General features: G+C 37.4%; 1 protein-coding gene across 1 annotated transcript; it reads left to right on the top strand.

Moving 5' to 3' along the window:
* The first annotated feature begins 248 nt into the window (after positions 1-248).
* LOC137737006 (importin beta-like SAD2) lies at positions 249-12,271 on the top strand. The gene is made up of 22 exons (XM_068476346.1): positions 249-542; positions 954-1,089; positions 1,180-1,267; positions 1,480-1,629; positions 2,756-2,918; positions 3,024-3,208; positions 3,321-3,494; positions 4,431-4,576; positions 4,654-4,777; positions 4,871-5,051; positions 6,119-6,278; positions 6,359-6,400; positions 6,479-6,597; positions 6,683-6,881; positions 7,424-7,555; positions 7,999-8,102; positions 8,537-8,716; positions 9,376-9,515; positions 9,664-9,803; positions 10,399-10,559; positions 11,136-11,262; positions 11,361-12,271. Exons 1-22 carry the CDS (start codon positions 453-455, stop codon positions 11,519-11,521), a joined length of 3,102 nt encoding a protein of 1,033 aa, XP_068332447.1. The 5' UTR covers positions 249-452; the 3' UTR covers positions 11,522-12,271.
* The last annotated feature ends 1,385 nt before the right edge of the window (positions 12,272-13,656 follow it).

Genomic DNA, 13,656 nt, shown 5'->3' with positions numbered 1-13,656 from the left:
ATTTTTCAAACACTTTTCCCTCAAAATTCTAACTTTGGCATCGGAGGTTCTTCGGCCAAAGCCCCCCATCCATCGTGGACGCGTGAGGCTTTTGGCATTGACCTAAGGTGTTATTTGTTTTGTAAGTCCAATTTTATCCAAGAAGATGAAAATTTACATCTACAAACACTACCCTAAATCAAATACTATTTTCATATTTTGGTATGTGACCCCTCCTCAACGATATTAGTTCAACAACCGTAAACCCTAGTTATTTAAATAACAACACAGTCCCTAGCTGTCTCTCTCCTCAACTTTTGTCTAAAAACCCTAGCAAGTAGTCACTACTCTCTCTCCCTCCTCCCAATTCCATTCGCAATCATATGCCTTTTCCCCTTCGTGGGTTTTGGATTGATTCGCATCAAATTCCGATCGTCGAGTTTTGATCCGAATTGGAGCTCCGATCGTCAGCTATGGATCTTCCTAGCATCGCTGTGATACTACAGGCTGCTCTCAGTACCAATCCCGATGAGCGCAACGCCGCCGAGCAGAGCCTCAATCAGGTGCATACATCCTTCGGTTCGCTTAAATTCGTTCAGCAATGCCTTGTACTGAAGCTGTTTCGCCATTTTTTTTATTATTAAGTGGTTGTAATTTTGATGCAAAATTGGGCTTTTTATGGTTGGATAAGACCTTGATTGTGCAATTTGATAGCTTTACTTGTTTTTGTGGTTGACTTTCTTTGTGTGTGTCTTTCGGTTTTCTTCTTTTTTCCGTATTATATATAATATTAATGGATACACTTCAATCCCAATATTTAGAAAAACTCTTTTTTTTAGTCTCTCCAACGAAATTTCACTACTACATATCAACTAGAACATGACAAGTGGATAGTTGAGGAGGTTTTTTTCTTCTAACTTACAACTTTATTTCCTTTGACGGAGTCGTCAATATGGGGTTTTTGTTTATTACAGTTTCAGTATACACCACAGCATTTGGTGAGAATGTTGCAAATTATAGTGGACAGCAATTGTGACATGGCTGTGCGGCAAGTTGGCAGCATCCATTTCAAGAATTTCATTGCAAAGAACTGGTCACCTCTTGATCCTGGTATTCAATGATTGTGTAGAATTTATCTAGTATCGAAAGCCCACTGGTGATTCCAGTTGGCAGTTGCTTATTCTTTGCATGTTGATGTAGATGAGCAGCAGAAGATATCACAGAGTGATAAAGACGTCGTGAGGGATCACATTTTAGTCTTTGTAACACAGGTTCCCCCATTGTTAAGGTACTTGCTATTTTGTTCACTGTTTTCAGTTACTTTAGTTGAGATGTGTGCATAGCTAGGTAGATGAAACCACTATGGCTGCGAATGCAGACATAAACATTCTCAGTAGTTTTAGTTTGTTAGCTTTTTATAATTTTATGTGTTGTGTAATAATGTTTTGTTTTTCTTCTTATTTGCTGGCAATGTCAAATTTCAAATGTCATGTTGTACAGGGTACAGCTAGGTGAGTGCCTGAAGACAATTATTCATGCTGATTACCCTGAGCAGTGGCCACGCCTTTTAGACTGGGTGAAGCATAACTTACAAGATCAACAAGTCTATGGAGCTTTGTTTGTTTTGCGGATTCTCTCTAGAAAATATGAGTACGCTATGTTATTTGTGCTAATTTTAAAATAATTCCTAGAATAGTGGCTATTATGTACAGCTGCATTGCCTTCTGCTAAAGCTACAAGCCTGGCTAGTTTTATATCTGATGCATGCTAATGATTTTGAATCTGTAGTTGGTTTGTGAGTCTGACTTATATAATTGACGACATATGTTCTCTTATATGAAGTGCTTCCTATCTACTATTCATTGGAAAACTATAGGATTCAAATTTCCCCAAATTTACTTAGTTACAATTTACAACTTACATGTTGAATAGATTTTATAAATACCCTTTTGTGCTTGTAACCATCTTTGTGTGTGTGTGTGTGTGTGTGTGTGTGTGTGTGTGTGGGTGTGTGTGGTCTATTCATGTATCTAGACATGCAAACTGACTATTGGACATTGTGAAATTGTCATTGCAGTGGTGAAAGCGTGGGGTTGATTCAGTCCACCCAAATTAAAATATAGGATTACGCGTGCATGTTGGTTAGGGTTTATGTATATCTGTAGGCCAATATTATTTCATTCCAAATTCAGAGCATTGCCTATCACTACTAAATACTAATTCAGCTTTCATTACATCATCAAGACTATAAATATGATCAATGTCATCACCTTTATGAAGTACAGTATAAAGTTACTATATCATTACTTCTCTATTATATTTCTTTTTCTATCGTTTTACGCGCACCCGCAGTTTACACTGCTAATTTGATTCGCTCAAAATGAATAGAATGAGTATCAAAGTTGCATATATTTTATGCAGTGCAGAATTCTAATACTTGCTATGCATATCAGAACTGCTGAAAAATTCACAAATTCTCACTTTTTAAGCTTTTTTTTAATTATTTCTATGTTGAAGTTGTATTCTTAACCTAGTTTGTGTAATGGGTAGTTGAGACTTGAACCCACTGTGCGTCTGTAAGTGTAAACCTTCAAAATGATCCGTAGTTTTACGCAACATGGCATCTTCATAGACAATTGTTGTTTTGATTAAGCTGTCATCTTTCTAGTATTTCCAAGTGTTGATATAACTTTCAGAAAGCCTTAAGTTTCTATATTTGTGTAATATCTATCTTCCGAGTTACTTTGGAAGTTTAACTTGTTATTTTAAATCTTAGGTTCAAAACTGATGAGGAAAGGACACCAGTTTATCGCATCGTTGAGGAGACATTTCCACCTCTGCTTAATATATTCAACAGGCTTGTCCAAATACCCAACCCATCACTTGAAGTAGCAGATTTGATCAAGCTTATCTGTAAAATTTTCTGGTCATCCATATATGTATGTTCTGGACATAGAGGTCGAAGGAATCATGATTATTGTTCAGTAGTATAAATTAATATTAGACAAACTTTTATATGTATCATTTTTTGGTGCCTCTTTCAGCTAGAGATTCCAAAGCAACTATTTGATGGAAATGTGTTCAATGCTTGGATGATGCTTTTCTTAAACATATTGGAGAGACCTGTTCCTTCTGAAGGCCAGCCTTCAGATCCCGATCTTAGAAAAGCATGGGGGTGGTGGAAAGTGAAGAAATGGACTGTCCACATTTTAAATCGGCTGTACACTCGGTAAAGATTTAGATAAGGTTTTTTTTTAGAATAACTTTTAGATCAAATTAACAATGAACAAGAACTAGGCATATATCTGACATTTTGTCCCATTTAATATTTTTATTTCTAGGTTTGGAGATTTAAAAATTCAACTGCCAGAAAACAAAGCATTTGCTCAAATGTTTCAGAGGAGTTATGCAGGGAAGATTCTGGAGTGTCACTTAAATTTGTTGAATGTGATCCGAACTGGTGGCTACTTACCTGACAGAGTTATCAATCTCATTCTTCAGTATTTAAGCAATAGGTGGGCAATTTTTTTTTCATGGGTTAAACCCTTCTATTTGACTGCATTTTGTTTGTCTGGTGCTGTATTTATTCTTTTATTAATGATCTTTTTTGTTAAATTTCATTTAATCGATAGTAAGGTGGCCTAAACTTAAATGGTGTTGCCGAATTATTTTTTTGTGATTCATATGGTCCCAAATGTCTAATGAATATCTATTGGACACGGAGAAATCATGCACAAGGGAGAACAATAGTAGTTCTGACCATGCTTTAAATTCAACTCTGCGTTGTCTAGCGTGGGGTTTAAGATGTATGATGTGGAAAAGTTACTTGTTTTCGGTAAAATTATTGTTTTGTGGTACATCTCTGAATATTTTTGGAAAATTGAGTGCTTTTGTCTGTCCAATATAAATTCAATGAAACTCCATAAGGACTGGTATCTCTTGACTAAGATAATTTTTCATGTCAAAATTAGAATATTTGATGTACCAGATTTTTGTGAGCATGGTTCAATAATGTTATCTAAAACTTCAAAGCTTTCTTTTAGCCTGAAGAACCTTAGAACCACCTCATTTGTTACTATTCCATGATGCGGTTCAGCATATTATTCATGAATATTCTGAAAGTTTGACGTGATTGTTACTTTTCCATTTTATTATCTCCTTTCAATTTTAAAATTACTGTGATCCTATGAATATTAAATGTACTTGACTTTTCATGTAGTTCCCCTGAGAAAGAAATCCTTGTTTTTGAGGTGAACTTATTTCATGTGACTAATCAGTAATGTTGTAATCCCTAAAGAAAAAAATTTGTTAAAACTTATGTTGTTGAGTGGTTTCTGTTGTATTGGATCTGTCAACCTTCAATATGAAGTCTCTGTATACAACCATGTTGTTTTTTTGTGTTAATTAACTTATGATTTGCCTAACCTCCTTTCATTTGTTTATATATGCAGTATATCAAAGAATAGCATGTATAATCTGCTGCAACCTCGACTTAATGTTCTTCTTTTTGAGATTGTTTTTCCCCTTATGTGTTTCAATGACAATGATCTAAGGCTTTGGGATGAAGACCCGCATGAATATGTGAGGAAGGGTTATGGTCAGTTTTCAAACTCTTGTTTTATCACTTGAAGATAACTGTTCATTGGTGGTTTATTCGTTTTCTTGCTGGTGCAGATATCATTGAAGACTTATACAGTCCAAGGACGGCTTCCATGGATTTGGTGAGTGAGTTGGTTAGAAAACGTGGAAAGGAAAATCTTCATAAGTTCATTCAATTCATTGTGGAAATTTTTAAGAGGTAGCTTTTCGTGATCTTTTGAAAATGATACGTGTGTATTGGTGATTCAACATTGACTTTTTTTCCTCTTAAAATTTTTATTTCCTGATGCAGGTATGATGAAGCACCAGTGGAATATAAGCCGTATCGACAGAAAGATGGTGCTCTTCTTGCTATTGGAGCACTTTGCGACAAACTGAAACAAACCGAACCCTACAAGTCTGAACTTGAGTGTATGTTGGTGCAACATGTATTCCCAGAGTTTAGCAGTCCTGTTGGTCATCTTAGAGCTAAGGTTTGCTACATGAAATTCCTTTTCTGTATTTCTTACAGTAATTGTTCGTATTTTTTCGGTTATGTTGCACCCCCGTGGTATTCTATAGATCTCTATTAAGACTTTCAACTTGTTGCCCCCATCCAAGAAAGTATTGCATATGAATAATGAGGTGGACGGTGACAAGAGGGTAGTCTTGAGATTCCAAGAATTGGTAGTATGCAAACAAGCATTACATGACTGGTTGACCACCAAAGCAGTACAAGAATTAAGTTACAATCAACTTGGAACACCGACCCTAAAGATCCTTGAAAGGATATCTGATCTTTCCATAATCAAGAATCTTTTGTCTCACTTTATCCATACAATCTCAAAAGAAGCCCTCTTGGTCTTACAAATTGGCGCATGCTTGCTACACGACAGTCAGGAATCTGTCATCACTTGCAACTTTGTCTAGAAGAAACTCGAAATGTATGCCCTCGCAGACATAAATATATTAGATAGATACAGTGCACGTGCACCATAGTGGGAATTATTGGTAGAAAGAGAGGGCCTGTATGCAAGGAGTATGGGTTGGAAAAATCAAAGTAAAAATAGTAAGTCGATTTTAAATGAACCATAGAACATCCTCTTTTCCTCAATCTATTATCAAATGTTTGTGGTGAAATGTTGGACAGCCTCTTTGTCCCGCAAGGGAGAGTGAGCTTTCAATAATAGTATTAATGAACTTCATTGGATTCCAAGATAAAAGGAATAAAGCTTTTCCTGATGCTTGTCAGTAACAACTGTTGCTTGATAACAATAATCTTCAGTCATGATAATTTCTGTGCAATAGTCTTTGGTTTTCATTGTTGAATTTTCGCAAGTGTTCTTAGTGTTTTATTGAACCCTTTGTAAATTAATGGAGGAGAGTAGAAGTTCTGTCTTTATTCATTCTTACACTTGACAGCAGTTTTGAATAATATGTACTTTATTCTTCTTCCCTTTTGTAGAGTTTTCTTATGTATTGTATTCATTATACCTTTTTTTTTTTTTTTTTTTTTTAATTAAAAAGGCATTCTTATCCTTCATTATGAAATGAATATTAGGCAGCCTGGGTCGCGGGACAGTATGCTCATATTAAATTTTCGGATTCGAACAATTTCCGTAAAGCATTGCATAGTGTTGTTGCGGGGATGCGAGACCCAGAACTTCCTGTTCGAGTAGACTCAGTTTTTGCATTGCGCTCTTTCGTTGAAGCTTGCCGTGGTACATAGCTACATCTCTCTCTCTCTCTTGCATTCATGTAGTCTTTTTCCGTGTGTAAATTTTTTTTGTATGCTGTGCAGATTTGAATGAGATCCGGCCAATTCTTCCTCAGCTTCTTGATGGTATGTGGATAGAAAACTTGTTATGCATCATTAACAATCATCATGAGACTTGCCCAATGTGTACATTTTTCTGTGCAGAGTTTTTCAAGCTCATGAATGAGGTTGAGAATGAGGATCTTGTCTTTACTCTGGAGACAATAGTAGACAAGTTCGGGGAAGAAATGGCACCTTATGCTCTTGGTTTGTGCCAAAATCTGGTAATATCTACTTTTCAGTTTTTTTGAGAGTACTTCTGCTTCATTCAAATATGCTTGCATAATTCTGTTGTTTACTTGTTTGTAGGCAGCTGCATTTTGGAGGTGTATGAATACAGCTGAAGCTGATGATGACGTTGATGACCCTGGTGCTTTGGCAGCAGTTGGTTGTTTGCGTGCTATTAGCACCATTCTTGAATCAGTGAGCCGGCTTCATCACCTTTTTGTCCAAGTTGAACCGACTTTGCTTCCTATAATGCGCAGGATGTTGACAACTGACGGCCAAGGTTTGAATGACACTTGTATTCCTTTGTGTCATATATCTACTATCTAGTACTTCTGTTTAGTCCAGTTCAAAAAGTGGTATGTTTTACTGCTTTCTCTAGGGTCAAGGTCACTGTTATATAAAAGAATGTTTCACTCCTTTCACCAGGGTCGAGGTCACTGTTATATAAAAGAGAACATTGCTTGATGGGTGTATCCTCCATCCTGAACATCATCAATTCTTTATATGGCAGTTTTTAATAATAGGGAAAAAAAAAAAAAAAAACTCTTGGGTATTTTTGTTCCTTTAAAATCCCCTCAAGTCAGAAAAAGAAACTCTTTTTCTCTGATGCCCAACTTGATTTATACTACTACTTTGAAAAAAATTTGCAATTCAAGAAACTTACAATGTACCTTTGCAAATTAGTTTAATGATCTTTGTTATATTAGAGTTCAAAACAATAGTAAGATCTTAGGTTAAGATACCTGATTTCTTTCCTTGGTGTTATACACATTGCTGATTAAGACTAACAGATCTACACCCCTCTTGTAATTTCCCTTGCAGAGGTTTTTGAAGAAGTGTTGGAAATCGTATCGTATATGACATTTTTCTCTCCAACAATATCTTTGGATATGTGGAGTCTTTGGCCATTAATGATGGACGCATTGGCAGAATGGGCTATTGATTTCTTCCCAAGTTAGTCCCATATTTTAATATCTGTGGTTTAAACTTCAATTTTACATGAAACAAGCACATGAAAAATAGTATCATTCCATGATTCCCTGCTTCATGTTCTATACTTTTGTTAATTTTTGTGATAATTATCTCAACTTAGGATATTCTGGGTAGAACCTATTGTTAGCGTATAACTAGTAACCTTCCATTTTCTCTTGATGCAAACAATAAAAAACCAATCCAAATAAACCTTAGGATTGAAACAAACCCAGCACCTGGTTGTATCTGTGTTCAGCCCTTGGTACACTTGAACTTGTAAAATGGTACAATGCACTGTACCTAATGCTTAACATGATTGCACAAAATTGATTTGGGGGAAACAGCAAAAATCATTTCGTAATTGGAAATTTTAATGGTTCATGCAATTATGCACTCATGTACTTGTATTATTTGTTCCTTTGTAGATATTCTGGTTCCTTTGGATAACTACATATCCAGGGGGACTGCACAGTTCCTCACTTGTAAAGAACCAGACTACCAGCAAAGCCTTTGGAATATGATTGCAGCTGTGAGTTACTTCTATGTTACCAGTTTCTTATATTCTTGTTAGACTGAAGAATGCATATAGGATATGACTTGTGCCCTTTATTTCTATATTATTTAAGCAACCCCTACTGAATGGAACAATTCATGAATAATAACACTAACTTAATTATCACATGAACTCAAGCAACTCACTAAGTCAATTGGACAGAACTAAAGACCGAATATCTTCTTAATTGGGACAGCTCGTGGTTGACTTTAGTGAGTTGCTTGAGTTATGTGATAATTAAGTTAGTCACTTCATATGGTTAGATCCTAAATTGAGTTTCAGTTGGTCAAATAGATATTTATTGCAATGGCAACCAAGCAGACCCTTAATATCTATGGTGATTGAAATTTATGGTAATACGGTCTCTTTGCTCTTGTTGATGAGATGTGCATCCTTCTTCTTCTGTTCAGATCATGTCGGATAAAAATATGGAAGACAGTGATATTGAGCCTGCTCCAAAGCTCGTTCAAGTAGTTTTTCAGAACTGCAGAGGGCAGGTTGATCAATGGGTTGAACCATATCTTAGAATTACAGTTGAGCGATTACGCCGATCAGAGAAGTCATACTTGAAATGTCTTCTCATTGGAGTGGTAAGTAGCCAGACATCAACTCATGTATTTCTCATTTTAAATCTTCTCTTAAAGTCTTATGTCTGCCTAGTGGATCTGTGCCTTAGAGGAAACTAAACATTGTAGAATATTTATGTCATCATAGCTATTAGCCATATCATTTTTTCCCCTGGACCCAGTTAATTAGTTCGATGAAATTGGTGCTTTTGGCCACATAGGAACGTGGATTTATATTATCATGTACCTAGAAACTCTTATATTAGTCCATTAAAATAGTGAAGTCACTGAATGTTGGTTGAAATCTGACATGATATATATTGTGCTCACAATATGGACGTCTACAGAAAGTGGTTTTTAATTGTCTTCGGACAATGTTTCATTGGCTTTACTGTCTCTAAAATAATTGCTTAACAAATCGACATAATTAAAAGTCAACTCCTCTGCAGTTCCTACACAAGCAAGTTGTAGCCTTTTCCTTTTACTGTATGACTGCAATGCCAGAAGCAATGGTGACCCGTTCAGAACTTTCTAGTATATGTGACATTATAAACTGACCATTTAAAGATTTTATAATGACAACTGTTGGACCCTTTGTACGATTACCCTTTTTTTTTTTTTTTTGGCCAAATTTGTATGATTACTTGATATGTTTTTAATTGTTCTCTCTTTCCTGTTGGCAGATTGCCGATGCACTATATTATAATGCAGCTTTGGCACTCAGCATATTGCAGAAGCTGGGTGTTGCAACAGAGATCTTTAATCTTTGGTTCCAGATGCTGCAACAGATCAAGAAAAGTGGTGTGCGTGCCAATTTTAAGAGGTAATTCGTGAATTTGGTTTCACATTGGTGTTGCCCCATGAACTGAATTTGTTTCCCTGTGCATACCTGCCTGTTTGTGAATGCTCACATTGGTATTGCTCCTTGAGGAAGTGTTTGATGTAGAGCGTGATTGAGTTTTTCATTGCAGGGAACATGATAAAAAAGTATGCTGTCTGGGTTTGACATCATTAATTACACTCCCAGCTGAACAGTTGCCTGGGGAGGCGTTGGGCCGTGTTTTCAGGGCTGCCCTTGATCTCCTGGTTGCGTACAAGGAGCAAGTTGCAGGTATGTTCTCCCCTTTAACCATATAGATTATATACTAATACAGGCCTCCATTCTTTTGTTGTGTGCTTTTGTCCTTTATATGCACTAAATATCTTTTAATCCTCTATTTTTCTTTCTTGGACTTGTCCACAATAAATCCCTCTTTTTTCACTTCAAAATTTTAATGAATTTATCTGCTGTATTATTGTTTTTACTGTTGTTTTTACAAACTTGTAAGCATGTGGCCAGTTTCTTTTCTTTTACATTATTTTTCTAATTTTCTTCTCTTCCATCTCTATTGTTATCTTGGTCTTATTGTTAATTTCACTGGATTTGATTTACCTTGCTAGTTGTATCTCCAATTAGAATAATATCCTAGAAACAAATGAAAGCATGAGAGGAATGTGTGGCAGTGATTTAATTTGATGAATGAGAATATTTAGATTTATAATGTGAATTATATTTAGAAATGAGAATATTTATGCATTTCAATGTAGCTAGGAAAATATGTTACTTTTACATTTTAATTTAAAACTTTTTTTAGCATGGCTCACACATTTATATAAATAAGTTTTTTACTATCAGTTTTAGAGACTTATCAATGTTGTTTTGGCAGAAGCTGCAAAGGAGGAGGAACCAGAAGATGACGATGAAATGGATGGTTTCCAAACTGATGATGATGATGAATATGGTGATGGATCTGACAAGGAAATGGGACTTGATAATGAGGATGGTGATGAAGCTGATAGCGTTAAACTTCAAAAGTTAGCTGCACAGGTGTGCCCTGTTTTCTTATTAGAATTTTTTTTTAGAGAGAATACTTGTTATCCTATGGTGGTTATATTTTATGATTTTTTTAGACTAAGGGTGAAGTTAAACACGCAATGTGTAGTCTTGTCACTTTATACTGGTTTGTGATGCCTAGTATTGACTGAACAATTCACCCTTCTAGCTCATCCCAAATTTTGAATCTCTTTTCCCTTTTTTCCTCTATGAGACTAAAATTACATTGTGACAAGTTAGTCAGGCTTTCTGGTAATTCTCGACGCTGTACTTCTGTTCAAGTTCAGTTCCTTTAAATTATTGTAGTCCTTGTGACGTGTGCTGTGAAAGGCCAGCCTGGTGCTTGTCCGGTACCAAGTCAATAAAGATGCCTAACAGTCCCATAAGACCATTTAGGCATGCAATTTATGCAGTGCATAGTTTCGTGCATCCCTTCCCTCAAGGGATTGTCGCTAGCTTCTTTATTTTCAGTTCAAGTAATTATATTTTCTTTTACCACGTTTTTCGCCTTAGTCTTTCTTGCTATGCATCCTTTGACGGAACATTAATTATCATTTGGGGGTGCTACAGTCAAAGTCTTTCCGGCCTAGTGATGAGTATGACTCAGACTCGGACGATGATTTCAGTGATGATGAGGAGTTACAGTCACCAATTGATGATGTAGACCCTTTTATCTATTTTGTTGATGCGGTCAAAGGTATGAGTACAGTCTTTCCCATGCTATCTGTTTAATAACTTTTTGAATTTATGGCATGTCTGGCATGTTGCCTTATTTCCTATGCTTTTCTTGTGAAGGCATGCAAGCATCGGATCAGTTGAGGTTTCGGAGCCTTACTCAGACTCTGGACTTCCACTATCAGGCTCTTGCAAATGGCGTTGCACAGCATGCTGAACAGAGGAGAGCAGAAATTGAAAAAGAGAAGATGGAGAAGGCAGCAGCTGCCACAGCTTCATGATTTTGCTTCTCACTTGTTGTGGCTTCAATTTTGCCTTGCTCTTCTTTGCCTTTTCCCTTCATGTAGTAATGGGAATATAGAGAACGGTCCATTCAGAGTATTTGGTTGCTTTGGTGGTCACAGTTGTCGGTGAGCCCCAAGGACGTTTCAGTTTGAAGTACTTGGAGCGGTTGTCTGATGAGTTGCAACAATATGCAAAATTTTGGGGAACTCTGGAGCTGGCACATCAATTCTGGGTTTGGTTTTCAGTCATTGTCTGGTGAGTCAGGTCATTCTGTGGAAGGATACGCCTTGATCCGACTGTTTGTGTTGTCATTTTTCCTATTTTTGTTCTTGTTTTTCGTGTCCAAGAGTCTCCTGTGGTATAGGCATACCATTTATTCAGGTCGAGATTCTCTTCTACAGGGTATTGTTGATTTGGATCGCTTAGGTTTTCATTGTGCATACCAGCGAGGGTTCCTTTCACCCCGAGTGTAATATTTTTGAGCGGCCATTATATGGGGGGTTATTTGATGGCTGTATTGATAAATTTTTGTAGAGTGCAATTTTCCCCCTTTCTTCTCATCATTTTTTGGTATATAGAGTAAAAAGAAAATCAGTGGTGTCGATTTATTGGGTTGGGAGTTTTGACATGAATTCAGAGAGAGAGAGCTCCGAGGGTTGCTTTGCTGCTTATTGTAGAAGTGTGATGAACCTATTTTTTAACAGATTGGTTAATTGGAAATGGTGGATTTCTAGTTATTTCCTTGACTTGTGCGTTGTTTATTTTATTTAATCTTTTGTTGTGTTTTTGTATTGTTATAAGGTGGTTTATTGAATCAGCAGGCATAGAGTACATGCATGGATAACACTAGATAGCCAACGAACCATCTAAGCTTTCAAGGAACGGAATAAACACCATTGGTGCAATCCATAAGGATTTATGAGTCCCCTTGAACAACAATATTTTTATGTCCCACTTTTGCATAAGGCCAAGACGTGCTTCCTCTAAGAGCACATTAGAAGAAGCATGAGGCTTAACTCCAGCAATCAAAGGTTATTTGACTAAATCAAAGGGTAGTTTTATTCACACCCCACATTAAAAACAAATTCTTACAAAATTCCAATTTTACCCTGCTTTTCCTGAACCCACCCACCCCCACCCCCCATTCATAGTGGGTGCGTGAGGTTTTTAGCCTTAATCTTAGGTGTTATTATTTTGCAGGTGTATTTTCGTCAAAGGAAGAGACGGCGAAAATTTGCATCCACAAATTCGTGCTTTCATTGAGAGCTCTAATCCAAAGACTCTCACTTTCAACTTCCTTCGTAGATCTACGAAGACAATGGCAAGAAATTCAGAAACTACAACCAATGGGACCCCTTACGTTGAAGGACAAGGACCAACCAATGGAGAACGCAATGTGGCTCCACGCCATCGCTCCTCGAGGCTTACCTCTGCAAAGACCACTCCTTTGCCACCATGAGGCATTGTGGCCATGCCAGCAATGGCAGCCGTCTCTGTAGTGGCCCATGGGGCAACCTCCATTCATTGCGAGGAAACCCTAAGGCAGGATGCCTATGGGCCAAGCATCATCAGGTGTAGACTTATGCAACTGCTTGCCCTCAGCAGTAGCCCTTAGCACCTACCACCTTCACTTGGACACAAATGCCAATCTAAGGCAGCCTAAGCAGCACCAACTGCGATGCAAACTGTAGCCTAACGCAACTCCAGCTAAAGGCCATACAGGACAAGCTGAGGCGGCCTAAAGCCCATGCGCCCAACTTACTCCCGCAGCCCGTAAGACGGTCCAGCATGGTCTCAGACCAGTTCAACCAGCCCAAATCCAAATTTCGAGGTCGACAGTTGAACCAATGGTATCTTCACCCTACCTTTCTGCGAATCTGACCCATCTTGGCTCAAGCTTTTTACCTGAAGTCCATTACACTTCCACAACTCAAGCAGACATCTACCGTCCCAGCTCTTTCACTTTAAATGACGAACAACACCTATCCTGACAGGTCATCGAACTAACAAGTGCCCTCATGCAGTAGACTCCCTTCGTGAATCAACTCCTATAGTGCACCAAGATGCAGCGTGCCCCAGACGAGGTGTCCCAAAGTAGGACAAAGACAGGCGATGAAGTTTTTCTCCAGCT

This window comes from Pyrus communis, chromosome 6, assembly GCF_963583255.1.
Source record: "Pyrus communis chromosome 6, drPyrComm1.1, whole genome shotgun sequence".
Classification (NCBI taxonomy): Eukaryota; Viridiplantae; Streptophyta; class Magnoliopsida; order Rosales; family Rosaceae; genus Pyrus; species Pyrus communis.
The sequence above is the reverse complement of the archived record's forward strand: the minus strand, read 5'-3'. Positions and strand labels throughout refer to the sequence as shown.